We start from the raw sequence: 18,084 nt of genomic DNA, 5'->3' as shown, positions 1-18,084 counted from the left end.
ATGCCTCATAGGTTTCTTCTTTAGTTACCCTACAAACTATTATATCTTTGAAGAACTCTCTTGTTGGTCTATGAAAAGGTTTCAGAACCCACACTGAATCTGTCCCCCTCTAGAAGAATACAGCTGCCAGACCATTGTTCTACAAGCTTCCATGTACACTTGCATCCCTCTACAAAATGTATCATTCAATTGAAGGAGCAAATACTTATTTTGGTTTATGTATTACAGTATATGTGCATATCATTATTATATGATATTTTTACACGATTGGCCGGATAGTGGCCACGTATTTATGTAGCCAGAGAAATATGAGATGTTGTGGCAGGATTGAGTAACATTTTGATCATTAAGTGCATATTTGTCCATCCCTTGAACTACAACGTGCTTATCTTTCCTGTAATGTGATCTTGTCTATGGGAGAAAGCCAACCCTTTCAATGGCACTTTGGAATATATAATGTTTTGAGGTCAATAGACATGCTTGTTTTTTGTAAGTTAAGGTTATGATGACTTCTATTTGTGCTTGACATTTGCTAGTGATTGTGTTTGCCCTTTTTTGATGGACTTTGTCAATAAGTGCAGTAGATGTCTTAAATATAACTAGGCAAGATAATGAAGGCATGCAAATGTTAGCTTTCTAAGAGTAGATTACAACTTATTAACTCAAAGCTAAAAGCAATAACAATGTCTTATTTTGCATGCAACAAAAATAAGTCACTATAGTCTAATAATTCAAGGTCATGGATTTTGTTATATCCCATCTGCATCACCCAAGACAAAATAATTTATTGGGAATAAATTATGCTGAAAAAGTTCCATGGTTGGACCATCACTGATTTCTTGTACATCTTTCCTGTAATGCCTGTTAGAGAAAAATATAAGGATGTATTTACTAAGCGGGGCCATTACAGGAGACACCATATAGCCCATTCACCTTAACGGTTCATAAATAGAGATGGGCAAAATTCAAATCCGAAAATGGTGTTTCTTCGCACGTTAGACTTTTTTGTGTGAAATTCGCCTCCGTTACAAAAAAGTAATCTCTCTCTATGTATTTTTTACATGTGATTATGCAAACATTTGCATACAAATTAAGCAAAATTTTAAAAAGCCTTTCAGTTACATCCATCCGGAAAATGAAATATGGGCTTTGCTAGAGCAGAGGAGAGACAGAGATTTCATGGTCCGAATGGAGCTCAGCCTCTGTCTATAATAAGTGGTGGGTGCATTAGGGGAAAAGGGATATATAGTTACAGAAACTCCAAGTCCTACCCTTAAGGAGAAGGGAGTGGGTCTCAGTCCCAGACCGGAACACCGTTACCATCAGCTCTAGCTAAGTATAACTACGGTTAAACTACTCTGCAGTGTTATTGTGCTTGACAAAGCACCTATGCTCAGGCTGGGCCACTAAAATAATAGAATTGTATTGTATCCTCTTACATGAGGACACACTTAGTGGAGTCACACATTACTTTATACAATTCACTCCCTATTACACCTTTGTTGTAGGTAGTTTTAGGGAGACTACTGACATTTGTTATCTCCATTAAAATTAGGTACATTATACACCTGATTTTTTAGAAATTAGCTGGAGTCGAGTATAGTCACCTTACACTACTCCAATCAGTTTCATTCTACTTTACTAGCTATAATCACCTAGCCGCCTGTCCATTCCCCGTGGCCATAGAAAGTAGGATTCATTAGGTCATTAGTATTTTATCTATCGTTGCTTAATTAGTGTTAGGTACCTAGTGATCTATTTTCTAAGCACTTACATATTGTTAACTAATAATTATACATTGGGACCATTGTTCCCGATTATTCATCTCTACGGAGATATTGTGGGCAGGCTATTTGTAGCTCCAATTTCCCCTTCCCTTCTATACTTGTAGTATCTACCTCTGCAGGACTGTTATTAGGAGTACCCTCTCCCCTTCTATCATTGCAGTAGCTACTTACCATTTTTTAGTGTTTTATTTTATCCCTGCATTTTCTTAGGGTAAGGGTTGACAATAGCAAACCTCCACTAACTTTTGTACACCGTGTCACAGGGAGGTCTCTCTATTCGAAGACCTCCTTCTGATACTGCACACTGTGTCACAAGGAGGCTCTGTATTATGTGTAAGTGTCCCTTTTATTTTAAACTGGTCTAAGGAGCTATTCAAGTATTTTAAGTTATCCATTGCACATCTGTATGTCAGGGACTTTCTCCATGTATATGTACCCTGACTTCTGTACTGATACTATATCACATATCCTATGTGGTTGATGAGTGCATGTTATTAGGGGGCCTTTTTCTCCTTGCCCACTCCCTTCTCCTTAAGGGTAGGACTTGGAGTTTCTGAATGGAGGTAACTGCAAGTTTTTTTTTAAAGTTGTCCGTTTAAGTTTTGTGGGTGTGAGCATTAGCGGAATTACATGCTTTAGCGTCTTTTAAAAAAAATAAAATGTTCGAACAAACTTTTGTGGGTTTGCAAAGAAACATAAGTTTGTCTGAAAGTTTGCGGCGGAAATTTGACACATTTGCCCATCTTTAGCCGTAAAGTGTCTTCCAGTGCCAGAATGTGTCTTATCGAATTGCACTGCTTAGTAGATATGGGTCTGTATGTCTGCTGTAGCTTAAGATTTTCAGATCTATTCTAAATACATTTGCCACTCCTAAACCACTGTATTTTGACGGTGTTGGAGAACGGATCATTTATCCTTCATGACTTGTGCTATCATGGCATAACAAACAAACTGATTTTAGAAAAGGATTTATTTGAAGTATTATTGAGGATATGGGACTCTCAGATCCAATATTGAACATTAGCATCAAAGGGTCATTTATATGCATGTAACTCGGTTTCCCAAAAGGAGTTGTACTTTTGTATTCACCTCCAGCCCCAAGATACTGTGATGGGTCTGTGGAGGAATGCATTGGTCTTTCACCTACAACTTTGCTTTGGAAAGAGCAGAAGATTACACTGATAACTCCACACAAACATACAACAAGGAAGAAATATTACTTTTGAAACTATACTCAATAAATGTTATGTCAGATTAAGAATAATTATGAAGGCAATAACACAATGTTTAATTGAATGAAGAAAAGCAATTGTTTTTTTTTGTTTTTTTTTAAACAGTTAGGCTTATGGGGGTTAAAAGATAACGTTTGAAACTTGTTTTGCTTGGCAAAAAAGTAAATTCATGAAAAACCACATGTTTACCTGTTAATAAATATAAGGGTGCCTATTTACTATACTGTATACAGTTAGGTCCGGAAATAATTGGACACTGATACAAGTTTTGTTATTTTGGCTATGTACCAAAATAAATTCAAGTTACAGTTAAATAATGAATATGGGCTTAAAGTGCAGTCTATCCGCTTTAATTTGAGGGTATTCACATCCAAATTGGAGGAAGGGTTTAGGAATTACATCTCTAAACCCCTCTATGTAGCCCCCTCTTTTTCAAAGGACCAAAAGTAATTGGACAATTGACTCAAAAGCTGTTTCATGGACAGGTGTGGGCTATTCCTTCGTTATTTCATCATCAATTACGCAGGTAAAAGGTCTGGAGTTGATTCCAGGTGTAGCATTCATATTTGGAAGCTGTTGCTGTGAACCCACAACATGCGGTCAAAGGAGCTCTCAATGCAAGTGAAACAGGGCATCCTTAGGCTGCAAAAAAAGAGAGATTGCAGGAACATTAGGAGTGGCCAAATCAACAGTTTGGTACATTCTGAGAAAAAAAGAACGCACTGGTGAGCTCTGCAACACAAAAAGGCCTGGTTGTCCACGGAAGACAACTGTGGTGGATGATCGTAGGATCCTTTCCATGATAAAGAAAAACCACTTCACAACATCCAGCCAAGTGAAGAACACTCTCCAGGAGGTAGGCATATCATTATCCAAGTCTACCATAAAGAGAAGACTTCATGAGAGCAAATACAGAGGGTTCACCACAATGTGCAAACCATTCATAAGCCTCAAGAATAGAAAGGCCAGATTAGACTTTGCCAAACAATAACTAAAAAAGCCAGCCCAGTTCTGGAACAGCATTCTTTGGACAGATGAAACTAAGATCAACCCTGTACAGTATGATGGGAAGAAAAAAGTATGGAGAAGGATTGGGACGGCTCATGATCCGAAGGCATACCACATCATCTGTAAAACACGGTGGAGGCAGTGTGATGGCATGGGCATGCATGGCTTACAATGGCACTGGGTCACTAGTGTTTATTGATGATGTGACAGAAGACAGAAGCAGCCGGATGAATTCTGAAGTGTATAGGGATATATGGTCTGCTCAGATTCAGCGAAGTTGATTGGATGGCGCTACAATTTACAGATGAACAATGACCCAAAACATACTGCGAAAGCAACCCAGGAGTTTTTTTAAGGCAAAGAAGTAGAATATTCTGCAATGGCCGGGTCAATCACCTGATCTCAACCCGATTGAGCATGCATTTCACTTGCTGAAGACAAAACTTAAGGCAGAAAGACCCACGAACAAATAACAACTGAAGACAGCTGCAGTAAAGGCCTGACAAAGCATCACAAAGGAGGAAACCCAGCATTTGGTGATGTCCATGCATTCCAGACTTCAAGCAGTCATTGCCTGCAAAGGATTCTCGATAAAGTATTAAAAATGAACATTTTATTTATGATTGCGTTCATTTGTCCAATTACAGTACATTTGAGCCTCTGAAATAAGGGGACTGTGTATCAAAATGGTTGCAATTCCTAAACGTTTCATACAATATTTTTGTTCAACCCCTTGAAATAAAGCTGAAAGTCTGCACTTCTATTGCATCTCAGTTGTTTCATTTAAAATCCATTGTGGTAGCGTACAGAGCCAAAATTATGAAAATGGGGTCAGTGTCCAATTATGTCCGGACCTAAGTGTATTATATTTACTAAGAGGTGCTGCTGCATAGGGCATCTGCCAGCACATTTTAGTAAATACAGCCCCTTATGGTTCATTCAAGTGCAAGTGACTTGGCTCTAAGGTGTTTTTAACAGAGAAGGTGTCTTATGGAGTAACCTCGCTTAGTAAATATGGTCCTTTACAGACCATTCACATGAACAGGCAATTTGGTGTCTTTCTTCTAGGTGCCAGATAGTGTCTTAACGAGTACCACCACTTAGTGAATCTGGCATAAGGTGTCTTCCAGAATGAAAGATGTCTAAATAGAGTATCACACCTTAGTGAATATGGTCCTCGAAGTTTTAAGGTCACTTCACTTAAACAGCAATCAGAGAAAATGTAAATGACCAGGGTATCCTCTGGTGCTGAGTCTTGCTATTTTTAGTGCTGGGGACTCCCTGGTTACCAAGATAATTACCGTGATAATTGCAGGTGCTCCCTCTGGAGAATCCAACATGACCACCACAGTCGACCAATAGGAATCCAGAACCAATGATTTGCGCATTCCACGAGATTGTGACGTCCATATTGTCTCCATAGGAGAAACTGGCAACTACAATGGTAATCATTTTGGGAACCGGATGGTCCCTGCTGCTGAAAATAGCACAGTTCAGCATCGGAGAGTCCCACGGTTGCAATTATGTCAAACAAAATCTCAGACAGCAATCCCGCTTGTATGATATTTCATTAGTATTTTTTTACAAAATTGTCAGGGGATCCTGTGGCGTTAATAAGCATTTTTTCCTGCTTTGGGAAACCCCAAGTTCCTGAGATTCTTATCATTGTACTGTATATACCCGATTTAAATCTCCCTGCTAGGGAAAAAATAAAGGCAACCACGTCTCGTGGGATCTGTGGACTAATAGGAAGTTACAACATCATAAGTTGCAGCTTCCTATTAAACAATAACAGCTTCAATGTTGTTTTCGCCACGAGGGAGCACCGGCACATAAACCTGTCATTATCTCGGGAACCACAGGATCTCAGGAGCTGAAAATAACAGTTACGCTCCGGAAGGCCCCTGATTCCAATTATGTACAAAAATAAATGAGCAATTTGGGCTGGATTGTTTTTTTTTTTTTTTTTTTAAAGAAAATGAAAATGTACTATTTGTTGCAAGAATATCGATTTTTATTCCGATATTGAGCCAGTTAAATGGTGCATATGACAGTTTTGTTTTCTATTTTGTAGTTTTATCATAAACAATAAGGACACATTTTTCAACAATGCCACAAGGAGTAGAATTGTGCATCATATTTTGCAAAGAGTTAAATATGAAGAGGGAAAAAATAAAATAGGTAAGTGCTGCTGTAGAACAATCTATATGCTGTATGTATGTTTAATCAAAAGTGTCCAGTTGTTATACTATCTCCTGCAAACTTTTTGCTAGCCTGGATAATATACATCAATGCAAAGCTTTTGGGGGGTACTTTCCAGGAAAGAAATCTGATTTTTGAATTCCCCAAATCTTGATAAACTTTTTTAGTCTCCAGCCTCTCATCGCTGTGTTTATTCCAATGGCTCCCTCCGGAATTACTACAAAGCCTACATTTTAAAACAGACAGGGTTATTCATCTCTATTAAATTGTTCAGCAAATAAAAATACCACCCGGGAGCACATTCATGTCTGCAACCCTGTCTTTCCCCATTATCTCTTAGCATACAATTCTTCCACTGCATTCTGGGTAATCACATGCAAATGAGCACTCATGTAGAAACCACAAGTTGTTTATTTGAAATGCTATTGTGTAAGGTTTTGACTGCAGTGAATACAGAACGGGAGAGAGGCCTGGAAAGTATTGTTCTGCAATGCAATGCATAAGGAGTTAAATAATAATCACTCACAACAAAACTAATTGTAATGATGATATTTTCACGCGGGAACCATCTTTTCCCCTATAAATCACAGTCACAGAATAAGTGACATCTGTGAATGTTTTGCAGCCTAAACTGTGACGTTTAGATATTTTTGTATGACATGAACAAGAAAATGTTGAAAATATACAGCACATTAGATTATAACACATTTTGACACTACCTGTTTTCCTGAAACCAGACTTTGGTGGGGTAAACATGTACACTTTATTTGCAGCTACAGTAGATGTGGGGGGATTTATTTGGACACAAAATCCAACAGATTTCAGATTGTTTGCTGTGATAGTTAATTCATACATAATAGTGTACATTCATGGCTATAAAACTTTCTTTACCTTGGTGAGAAATAAATATATATATATTTTTTCTAAATAAATTAAAAGAAAAGCATATCCGTAGCCTTCCTGTTTTGTGATAACCTCAATATGGCTACGTGAAAAGAAGAGTGTACTGTGCACCAAATTGTGATCTTAGAAAATTGACAATAAGTGAATCAAATATTTATGACACTAAATAGTGTTAGAAACACATTCAATAATTAAGTAATAATCCCCGAAGAACAGGGCATTATTGGCCAGTAATGCCCTGTTCTGAGGGGATTATTACTATTATAGGCTAAATGTAGGCTTTTAAAAAATAATTATTGACACTTTTGTATAGTTATATAGATTTTTTATATTAAAATAAAATGGTAAATACATTAAAGCACCTCTATACTGTCTACACTGCAGCTACCTATATCCAAACACTGCCGCCCCCTCTGTGTACATACACCCACAACAGCACCACACACACTGCAGATCTACACACACACACACACACACACACACACACACACACACACACACACACACACACACACACACACACACACACACACACACACACACACACACACACACACACACACACACACACACAAACACTGCAGCTACACACACACAAACACTGCAGCTACACACACACACATACTGCAGACACACACAAACTCTGCAGCTACATACACACACAAACTGCAGCTACAAACAAACTGCAGACAGCCACTTACTTTGCAGCTGCACAAACACTCTCACTCCTCAACTCAAAATGAAGCTATGTTCACAGAGGGAGGGAGAGGAGTCACTGCCTGCTGCTGCGTCCTGGCCAATCCTGTCTCCTGACCAATCCCATGCCCTGTCTCAGAGCTGTTCTGACAAAAGGAAAAGCTCATTGGCTGGAAATAAACACATTGAAGCCGCCAAAAATTCCGGGCATCACTGAATGAATAATGCCTGGATTTTAACCAATCAGAGAGCAGGGATTTCAATAATGCCCGGAATTTTATAGCTTTAGCCTATAATGTTCAATAAAATAAATGGTGAAAGTGAATGTCAATAAACAAATAATGACTTAGGTGTCTAAAAGAACATCAGTGAAGTGGTAGGATACAAATGTATTTTTTTTATCAGAGTTGATCCAAGAAGGATCAGAAAGGTTCCCCCTATTGTTAGCACTCCATGCTGGATATTAATGGATGGACAATACTAGCCCAACAGTACATTACTGTAAGTCAGTCTAATTTCAAATAAAGATTAAAAACATATATGCAACGTTAAAAATTCCCATAGTGGAGTGGCTTATAGAGCAGTTGACAAAGGTAAGTATATCAATCTGGAATAAATTCAGACTGCTCTATATTATCATCCAATTATTCTGCATCAATTGCTGCTCAGGTCAGCAGTATGTCTGTGGCATATGTGTATCACATGTACCAATAAGAGTCTGTTAGAGTATCAGGTATGTTGTAAATATGTTCCACAAAAGGCAGTCTAGATACATACAGTATGCACCACCCTATGCAGACATTCTGCTCAGTCAATACTGATATACATTCTCTAGTGAGAAGATCTCTGAATGCCTGAATGATAGTAATATCTTGTACGTGCGCTGTCTCTTTTCTCCTATATCAATATGGCTACATACTGCATGCAAAGTTGTGCATGTTAACTGTGGAAACACAAAGGTTATCTGTAACCTTAGGTAAATCAGTGGACTGTAAGGTACCTAATGGTTTAGCACCTCTTAATAAATACAAAGACTGACCACCAATGGTAGCCCCATTTCTTGTGCTGCATTGCTAGCCAGTGCTTTGAAAATCAGCCTAGAAATGAATGGGTTAAATCCCACTAAGCAAACAAAAAGATGCAGAAATAAAATTGTGCGGTGTTAAGCTTTTATGTTAATTTGAAGTCGATGCATAGTTTGTCTTCAGACAAAAGGCACTTTTTTTCAGCGGATTTCCATTTTTTTTTTTTAAATGTAGGATTGAAGCAGGGAGTCTCCTGAGCTCAAACCCATTAATCTGAGCTCCGGGACCCCCTGCCTCCGCAAATACATTCCTCAGAAAGGCTCTATATCTCTAAAGTCATTAGCGGATTTCACCGATTTGGGCACCATACAGCTTTGATAGCACCGGGGCAATGAGACTTTTGTAAGGTTATTAGTACTTTATGTGAAGAGTAGAAATTCTGTACATGCAATTGTCCTTTTTTTCTATTATTAATGTCTGTAAATAAGGTTTTTCTGTTTTTTTCTTTCCTTAGGACTGAACCGTTTGCTTACTAATTGCACCTATGAAGCTGCATTCCCACTGCATGAGGTACATATGGGGAAATACATAGAGATTATTCTAGATATACTATAAAACATATTTGGCAAGTTTAGTGTCACAGGCAATCTCAAGAAACCTAGAATTTGATGTTTTAATTTATCTATTGAGCTTACTCAGTTTCATTGTTTTAATTATTTCCATGAATTAATATTCTAACCACTGCAGTGCCGGTGAGCCTGTAACTCGGATGTTGTATGTACAATCCATCCAATTGGAAAACAGTGCTGCCTAGTTACTATATATTAGCCTATGTTTTCTAAGTGCTTCTATGCCCCAAGACACTTTCCAAAGGCAGCATACGCCCCATTTGCTTGTCGGGGTCTTCATGTGCCGGAAAGATGTCTTGGGGTATAGCACTGCTTAGTTAACATGGGCTATTAACTCTTGTAGAAGGGCCACAGTAAAAGTAAAATCTAAGGATCTTCTTCTTCTTTTATACAAATACTTTTCAATATTGGTAGTGTCAATTAAATCAATCTTTTTGAGCCCTAATGGTCTTTTTGGAGAACTTCAGCAAGCTATTGATTGTCCCAATTGTTAAGTACGCACACAAGCCTTCAAACCCTAGTGAAGGCAGCAGCAGCCTGTGCATCATGCTGCAGAGTTTAGACTTATCCAGCAGCGCCTGTGACATTTCCTGCTAGTGACCAGGTATTGGGCAAGAGGTTTGTTACCACTCTGGTGACTGCCGTAAAATTTGTTTTGATGTTTACACTAATTAGCCAAGTACCACATAAAGATAATTAATAGGAACAACAGATAATGTATATAATTGGGTATATCTTTATTCAAAGGGATGTTGCATCTTGATATATGTGGATGACAAGCTACGAGTTATTTTCCTACTTTTCATGTTGGTGTAGTTGATGGATAGACATTTATCAGAATATCACAGTAACCTAAAGTTTGCCAGACCATTTTAATTTTAACTGGTGTATGTATTCAAATAGAAGAATAAACAAGTTGAATGTTTTCTTTTATAGTCTCTCCATTTTGGCCACCATGTATCAATAATGACAAACTGCAAAGGATACAGAGTATAACATATACCATGTGTCTGAGATTCTTATATAAAATGATAATTTCACTATTTTGTTTGGAGTTTGTGAGACCTGTTATTGGACCACAGGAACATGCTTCAGATAAGTTGTTATACACTAAGGCAGGGGTGGACAATTCTTGTTCTCCAACCAACATATCAGGTTTTAAGGATATCCCTGCTTCAGTGCAGGTGGTTCAGTCAAAATAACTGAGCCACTTATTGAGCCACCTGTGCTGAAGCAGCGATATTCTAAAAAACTGATCTGTTGGTGGCACTTGAGGATTGAAGTTGGCCATCCCTGCACTAAGGTTAAAAAGTCCATGTATGAATAAGAGAAGGATGGTACAGGCAGTCCTCGGTTATCCAACGGAATCCGTTCTGGAAGTTAGCGTTGGATAGTGAAACCGTTGTAAAGTGAGTCCCATGTTAATCAGTGGCGGTGAGTGTTGGATAACGCATTCAGGCGTTGGATAACGCATTCCGGCGTCGAAAAATGGCCCAAGTGTTGGATATGCCATTCGTTGTAAAGCGAAACGTTGGATAACGAGGACTACCTGTATATATAACATTTAAGAAGACTGCTAATTTTGGGCTATAATAGACGTGAATTTCTTGCTGAATCTGCTTGCTTTTTATTCAGCGTTTAAGATATTTTTTATTTATTTTTTTACTGTTTGCATTTAAGGGAAGTTACAGAAGCACAAATTCCATAAAGACACATGGTGCAGAAAATCACCGACATCTCCTTTCTGAGTGTTGGGCGTCCAGAGGAGTGTGGTATAAGTACCAGCCGCTGGATCTTGTACGGTAAAAGGATTTCTTGTATTTCAAGTGTTTTCTAGTTGTATCCGCTAGCAAAATATATAATAATAATAACAACATTATTATAATAATAATAGCATGTTCTTGTATAGCGCTGCTAGTTGTACGTAGCGCTTTACAGAGACATTTTGCAGGCACAGGTCCCTGCCCGTGGAGCTCACAATCTATGTTTTTGGTGCCTGAGGCACCGGGAGATAAAGTGACCTGCCCAATGTCACAAGGAGCCGACACCGGGAATTGGAATATATACCATAAGTCACCATGAAATAAGCAAAGACATTAGCCACTGTTACCAGTTCTGTTTATTTGCAAATGGTAGATTTGAAGCTCTGTAGTGTAATTAGCACTGACATTCACTAACGTATGTTAGTGAATGTCCCCCTTCCCCCCCCCCCCCCCAACAGGTTAGGTTTTCAGGATATCCCTGCTTCAGCACAGGTGGCTCAATCAGAGGCTCAGTCGAACACAGAGCCTCTGAGCCACCTTTGCTGAAGCAGGAACTGATTGAGCCACCTGTGCTGAAGCAGGGACTGATTGAGCTGGGATATCTTGAAAACCTGACCTGTTTGGGGGGGGGGGGGCTTAAGGACTGGAGTTGAGCACCCCTGTGTTAACTCAAATCAGTGGCCAATATTCCAATATTGCATAGTTAAGTCAGAGTATTTCCCAGGGTGACCCAGTCCAGCAGAAAACAACATTTACACTAAGAAACAACTCTTCTTTATGCTTTAGTCTTTGATACTTTTTAGGCTCATTGCAGGAAATTGCTATTACTTTGAGAATTGGGGAGTCATTTGCAATAAGTATCCGTTCAGTATTAGATTGTTTAGATTTATTGTATTTTCTGTTCTTTCCATTTAATGGCACCACGTAGAGACATCAAGAAAAGAATGCGTGCAATAAGAATACACTGTCATTCTCTGTACAGCATAGGGCAAAATGGTATTGATTACAAATCTTTAAAAAACTAAACAAAGTCATATACTTGAAAGGAAAAAGTCACCTGCTGATTTACATGCAAAGGGAGAAGCAGTTCAGGATGCTTACGTTAGTCCTAAGGGCTAGATCCAGAAAGAATTGGTGCGTAGGATTAATGCAAATCCACAATCCGGTGCTCAAATGACCACACAAACAAATAATACAGAGATGATAGTCTAGTTCAGACTTTATATGCAGCAGCAGCAGCGGAGATCATGAGTCCATAAACGGATAGCGTAGCGTTGTACTCACACTGTGTGTGATCGTGAAGGTACAGTATGTGAGTATATACTGTATGCAAGCCCAACCCCACTCACACAGGAGGGAGACAGTCGCGGGTGTCCCGCATGGGCAGAACTACTGACGCTGTCAGTCCACACCAGCTATAGAGGGGGTAAGCAGGTATAACAACTGGCTTAGAACTAAAGCACAATAATGTTGAAGAACTCACGTTTAAACTCCTTACGTTCCGCTGCGACGACTCCCGCCAGGCGCGCTCCCAGGCTGGAATAGATTAAAGGAAAGATCCAAAAAGAAATAGCCAGTACACGGCCAAAATAACAAAGCTAGGACGTGGTGACCAAAAAGTTATTTATTAAAAAACATAATATAGTAGTGCTGGTACCAGTGTGAAATGTGTTAGAGGATTACCAGCACTATTACGTTTTTTAATCAATAACTTTTTGGTCACCACGCCCTAACTTTGCTATTTTGGCTGCATAACGGCTATTTCTATTTGGATTTTCCCTAGATCCAGAAAGATATGTTGCATCGAGGCTCATAACATGATGTTACATATATATATATATATATATATATATATATACAGTATATATATATATATACATACATACATACATACATACATATGTGTATATATACACATGTATATATCTTGTGTCCTATGTCTTTTGTTGAATAGGCCAAGCTCTTCGTGAGTTTTGAGATCTAAATGACCCAAGTATGTCACTGATTGTTTAATCTCCCAAATCTTTCTCTTAAAGTGCAGAGAAACACCCCAACCCCAAAACGAGAGATTTTGAGGTGACTTAAAATATTGTGGTGATATGAGTCACATTAGAATTTGTGACAAAAAATTGTTGAAAACATTGATGAGGTAAATGAGGGGAATGATACTTTTAAACTATACGACATTGCTACTGTTTTTTCAATGACTGAGACAAATGCATTTGACTTGTAACCAACAAAACGTAATATTAATTGTTCCATTTTACTACGAAATATAAACTGCCCCTGTGTCTCTGTCCCCGTATCAGAGTCGCACTCATGACATCACGAATGGCATCACTAAACCTCGACGATGAGCTTCTTCAGGAGATCACACGTCTTAATATGATCTGAGGATTTGGTAGCGTCCGCGGTGTCATGGTAACATGACGTAATGAGGATGTTAACTCTCAAATTGCTGTATACTGCCCCAAATCCCATTTGGTGTGCCTAAAATTGAACGGTAATGTCATAACGTGACATCTACCTAATAGGGTTAGGTAAATTACAATATTAAGTCCATATTACTATCATACTGAAAACAGGCCTAATCTGACAAAAGAATATTGGTCCATATTAATCAGATAGACCAGGGGAGCGCAATCTTTTTCCCCTGAGCCCCCCTGCCGGCTGTCCTGCTCTCCGTGCGCCCCCTCCCTCCTCCTTACTGTGGTTCCCGTCGCCTGAGCGTCATGACATCATGTTGCCATAGCAATGTGACATCACATGACCCCACGGTGTCATTTGCCATGGCGACGCGTCTCCAGATGCCGGCTGAACCACAGTAAGTAAGGTTTACTGAAGCCTTCGCCGCTTCCCTGGCACTTAATTTAAGTGTCTTCAGGAAGCGCACGGGGCCTCTGTAAACCCCGTGCCCCCCACAGTTCATCTTGCGCCCCATTTTGCGCACCGCTGAGATAAACTATATAGGAAGCTGACCACTGTCTGATAGAGTAGGATGTGATTCAATCCTACTTCACAGGTTGTTCCAAGAAGCAGTGTGACAATATGAGATATAGAGAAGCGATACGCTTACTGTAGTCCATAGTGCATTATGTACTCATACTGTATTGATCCGTTCATGAGTCATGATAACCCTCTGTGAATTTCATTAATGAGAAATTATTCTCAGTATTTAAAGCCTTTGGCTGGAAAATACCTATACCTACAACTGAAAAATATCCATTGGGTCTGGGTGTCCCATATTTGAGTCAGTGTGCAATGTATACTGAGAAAATCTAAATGAATATCCAACTTTGTTGATGCCCACGTCAATGTAGGGAATCATGAAAAGCTGTTCTAATTTGAAATAGGCTGAGCTAGATCTTCCCTGGAACACCTGATCTATGCTGGAGACGGTGCGTTCTAAGGGGAGATATGGCCCACATTTGGTGGACATGCCCGCTGATCCAGAATTTCTGGACTATGGTCCAAAATATAATACTAGAAGTCTCCAAATTAAAAATCCCTCTAGACCCGTTGACTTTTATGTTGGCTAAGCCAGTAAAAAACCTGTCGGCACCCATGAAGCCACTGGTTTCCTTTATCCTAACTGCTGCAAGATGTTCCATAGCTGCGGCATAGAAAAAAATCAATGCTCCTTCTAGAAGAACTGTCACTAGAAGAATAAACGAGGTAATGACCATGGAAAAACTTACAGCCCAACTAAAACAGTCCACCGAACAGTTTTACAAAACTTGAGAGCCATGGCTCCAGAGATAGAAAAACATAGAACCCAATAGAAGGTAAAAATCCCTACCCTGAAAGTAAAAGCAGTATGCCTATACAAATAGGACGGTGCTAGGTGGGCTTGGGGGGTGCTGGGCGGAGAGGAGGGGGGAGACAACCTGCGCCCATCCCTCTCCCCACCTTCCCCTTGTCCCACCTTCTCTTCATTCTCTACCAAGCCTGTCCCCTTCCCCACCTCCCCCTTCCCCATCACCACTGTCCCCTTCTCCCTGTCTCTCTCTCTCCTCTTCTCCCTTCCTTTTTTCTTATCTTTCTCTGTCCACTTTAAATTTCTCTCAGGGATTGCAGATTTGGTGCCCTCTACTGCCAAACAATGGGACAAACGGGTATAAAGCCTGTTAGAATTCTCGAAATCACAAAAGGTCAACAGATGCTAAACCCCAATGATAGAGATGCATGTTATAAGATTATGCCATGTACAATGTTTGCTGTTCCTATTGTATCGTTTCCACGGCTCTGTATCTATCTGTATATCCCTGAAAAAACACAATAAAAAAAGAAATAACTCCTCTGGCAAAGCTATGTGTACTCCACATGGGAGCAACTTGGCAGTTAATATCTAGCAATACAGTCCCAATATTTTGTTCGTTACAAGTGAAATGAATTTGTGTGAGTCATTGAAAGAACACTAGCAATGTCGTATAGTTTATAAGTATGCCTACACTGATCGATTGAGAGTATCTCTCCTTCCCCTCTCATTTACCTCATCACTGTTTTTAACAATTTTTGTCACACATTCTAATGGGACTCATATCACCACGATATTTTAAGTCACCGCAAAATCTCTCGTTTTGGGGTTGTAGTTTCACTGCCCTTTTAATGAGAAATCCATGCCGGATTTTTTATTTCCACAGGATTAAAATAGAGGGCCTCTGGAGCTGAACGCCATTAATTTCAGCGATGCTTACCTCCGGAGGGGGTGCCGGTATCTCTCTGCAGTTTAAATCTCCTACATCACATGGGCCAATAGGAAGCCGCACCGGATGATGTCACAGCTTCCTATTGGCCCGCAGGCCGCGGAAACGTTGAAAATCTGCCATAATATGAACCATAGAGTGGCTACTGGCACCATCTACGGAGGTAAGTATCTCCGGAAGCAAGGGGTCCCAAGAGAGGAAATGAATGGGGTTCAGCTCTGGAGACCCTCTGCTTCACCCCTTGTATAAAACAAAATGGGGGAAAAAATAAAAAAACTACTTAGATTGCCTGTTTAAGAGAGAGATTTGAGAGATTAAACAAATCGGTGGCATACTTTAGTGGAATTTAGATCTCAAAACTCACTAAGAGGATGATAAAGTCAATAAAAGACATAGGACACAAGACTATTTCTCTCTCTCTCTCATATATATATATATATATATATATATATATATATATATATATATATATATATATATATATATATATATTCATACATACACACACACACACACACACACACTTTATGAGATACAAAATGTAACATTTCTACAATGACTACTCTGCTATAGTGACCCAGGCTTCATTCACATATTTAACATTGCAGAGTTCGAGTTCAGTTCAGTTTTTGTCACTTTTTACATGAGTTTGGAATTTAATAAAACATTATTATTTTGTGTTCATAGTTAGGAGGTTTTCTTTGAGTGCACTATATAGGATTCTGTTCTGTTTGTGTATATGCTTCAGTACTAAGTTGTACCGCACCCTAGCACCTATTACTGTAATCAATATTAAGTGGAGCAGAACATCCTTTTAGTTCAAATGACCTAACCAACATAGCGTTATATTCCTGCGTTAACCTTAAAGGACTTTAGTTGATACGCAGTTTTATGATAATGCCTCCTTTGCATATAATTAGCATGTCAGTATCACTAACGTTCGTTGTAGTTAAAAGCTATGCACTTCACAGGAGAAAACAACGTAACTTTATGGTCATTGGAAGATGCAGCATTAGTCCAAACATGATAAGTTAGGTTAACGTCACATTAAGGGACTTGATGGAATTTTGTGGATCTGGGCCTAAATGTTAAATGGGCTATTCCACTAATTGAGCCACCTGTGCTGAAGTAGGGATATCCGTAAAACATGACCTTTTGGTGGCCCTTAAAGATTGAGTTTGATACCCCAGGGCGCCTTTTTATCTGCATCCAATAAAAAAGTTTGAATCCTCTTTGATAGCATTTTTTAAAAAGAAATAATGCAATTGGCATCAACATGAACCTGCTGTTAATACAAATGTCCTTAAAAACTTGGTCAGTAATGGTTAGGACATCGGTTAATGTTCTGAAGTTGGTTCACACATCAGCAATGCTAAATTGACCGCAAACTAAATACATTGTAAATTAAGTGTTTTTAAATATAATTTGCAGTGATCATACAACTGCTATGTTTATTTCAGAAATGTGAAATATTACCGGAAAATATTGTACAACAGTAAACAACAGTATTGCACTATTTGTCAAAGTCTCAGTGGGAACGTTTTTCCTTGATAAATCTGATGCAGTTCTTTTGTGCCAGTTTTGCTTTTGGGATCTTTGATAAATACACCAGCTTGGTGCTATGTATAATTCTCCAGGACTTTGAATTTGCCTCTCTTCGTCCTGCTTGTGTAAGCTAAGGCTATGGGTATGGTTATTTGGATCAGTACAAGAATGTGGACCGAAATTACTTGGCACACAGTTGATCAATTTTTGTCCCTGTTTGTTTCATCATGTATGAGCTGGCAATAAACACCCAAGGGTCTGCCTACAAAATATGCAACACATCAACTTTATGAGCATAAAAGAAGAGTTTATTTCTTACAGCTATAGCACCCATTACTCTTAACGCTGTTTCAGAAGGCGTGGCCGTGACGTCACGGAGCTGGTTCGCCCTCATTGGGCGAACCACTCACAGGCCCGGCCGTATCGCCACAGATACAAAATAATTTGTCTTGGCAAGCAGCTCTCCAGCCAACACTCACGTGCACGGGCGCGTGCACCATACACGATCACATTACCCCAATGTGATTCACCGCGCAGCTCTCTCGTGCAAGCAAGCAGCATGGACGAGGCCTAACACACTTTTTTAAA

The 18,084-nt window shown here is 39.3% G+C and overlaps 1 protein-coding gene across 3 annotated transcripts in view; it reads left to right on the top strand.

The window, feature by feature from the left end:
* ANO4 (anoctamin 4) overlaps positions 1-18,084 on the top strand; it is a 192,579-nt gene that overhangs the window by 129,884 nt on the left and 44,611 nt on the right. For all 3 annotated transcript variants that reach the window (XM_075600676.1, XM_075600675.1, XM_075600677.1), the window contains 3 exons: positions 6,102-6,208; positions 9,368-9,423; positions 11,163-11,284. In XM_075600676.1, coding sequence (XP_075456791.1) covers positions 6,102-6,208; positions 9,368-9,423; positions 11,163-11,284 — 285 coding nt within the window. The remainder of the gene's footprint in view (positions 1-6,101; positions 6,209-9,367; positions 9,424-11,162; positions 11,285-18,084) is intronic.

This window comes from Ascaphus truei, chromosome 5, assembly GCF_040206685.1.
Source record: "Ascaphus truei isolate aAscTru1 chromosome 5, aAscTru1.hap1, whole genome shotgun sequence".
Lineage (NCBI taxonomy): Eukaryota > Metazoa > Chordata > Amphibia > Anura > Ascaphidae > Ascaphus > Ascaphus truei.
The sequence above is the reverse complement of the archived record's forward strand: the minus strand, read 5'-3'. Positions and strand labels throughout refer to the sequence as shown.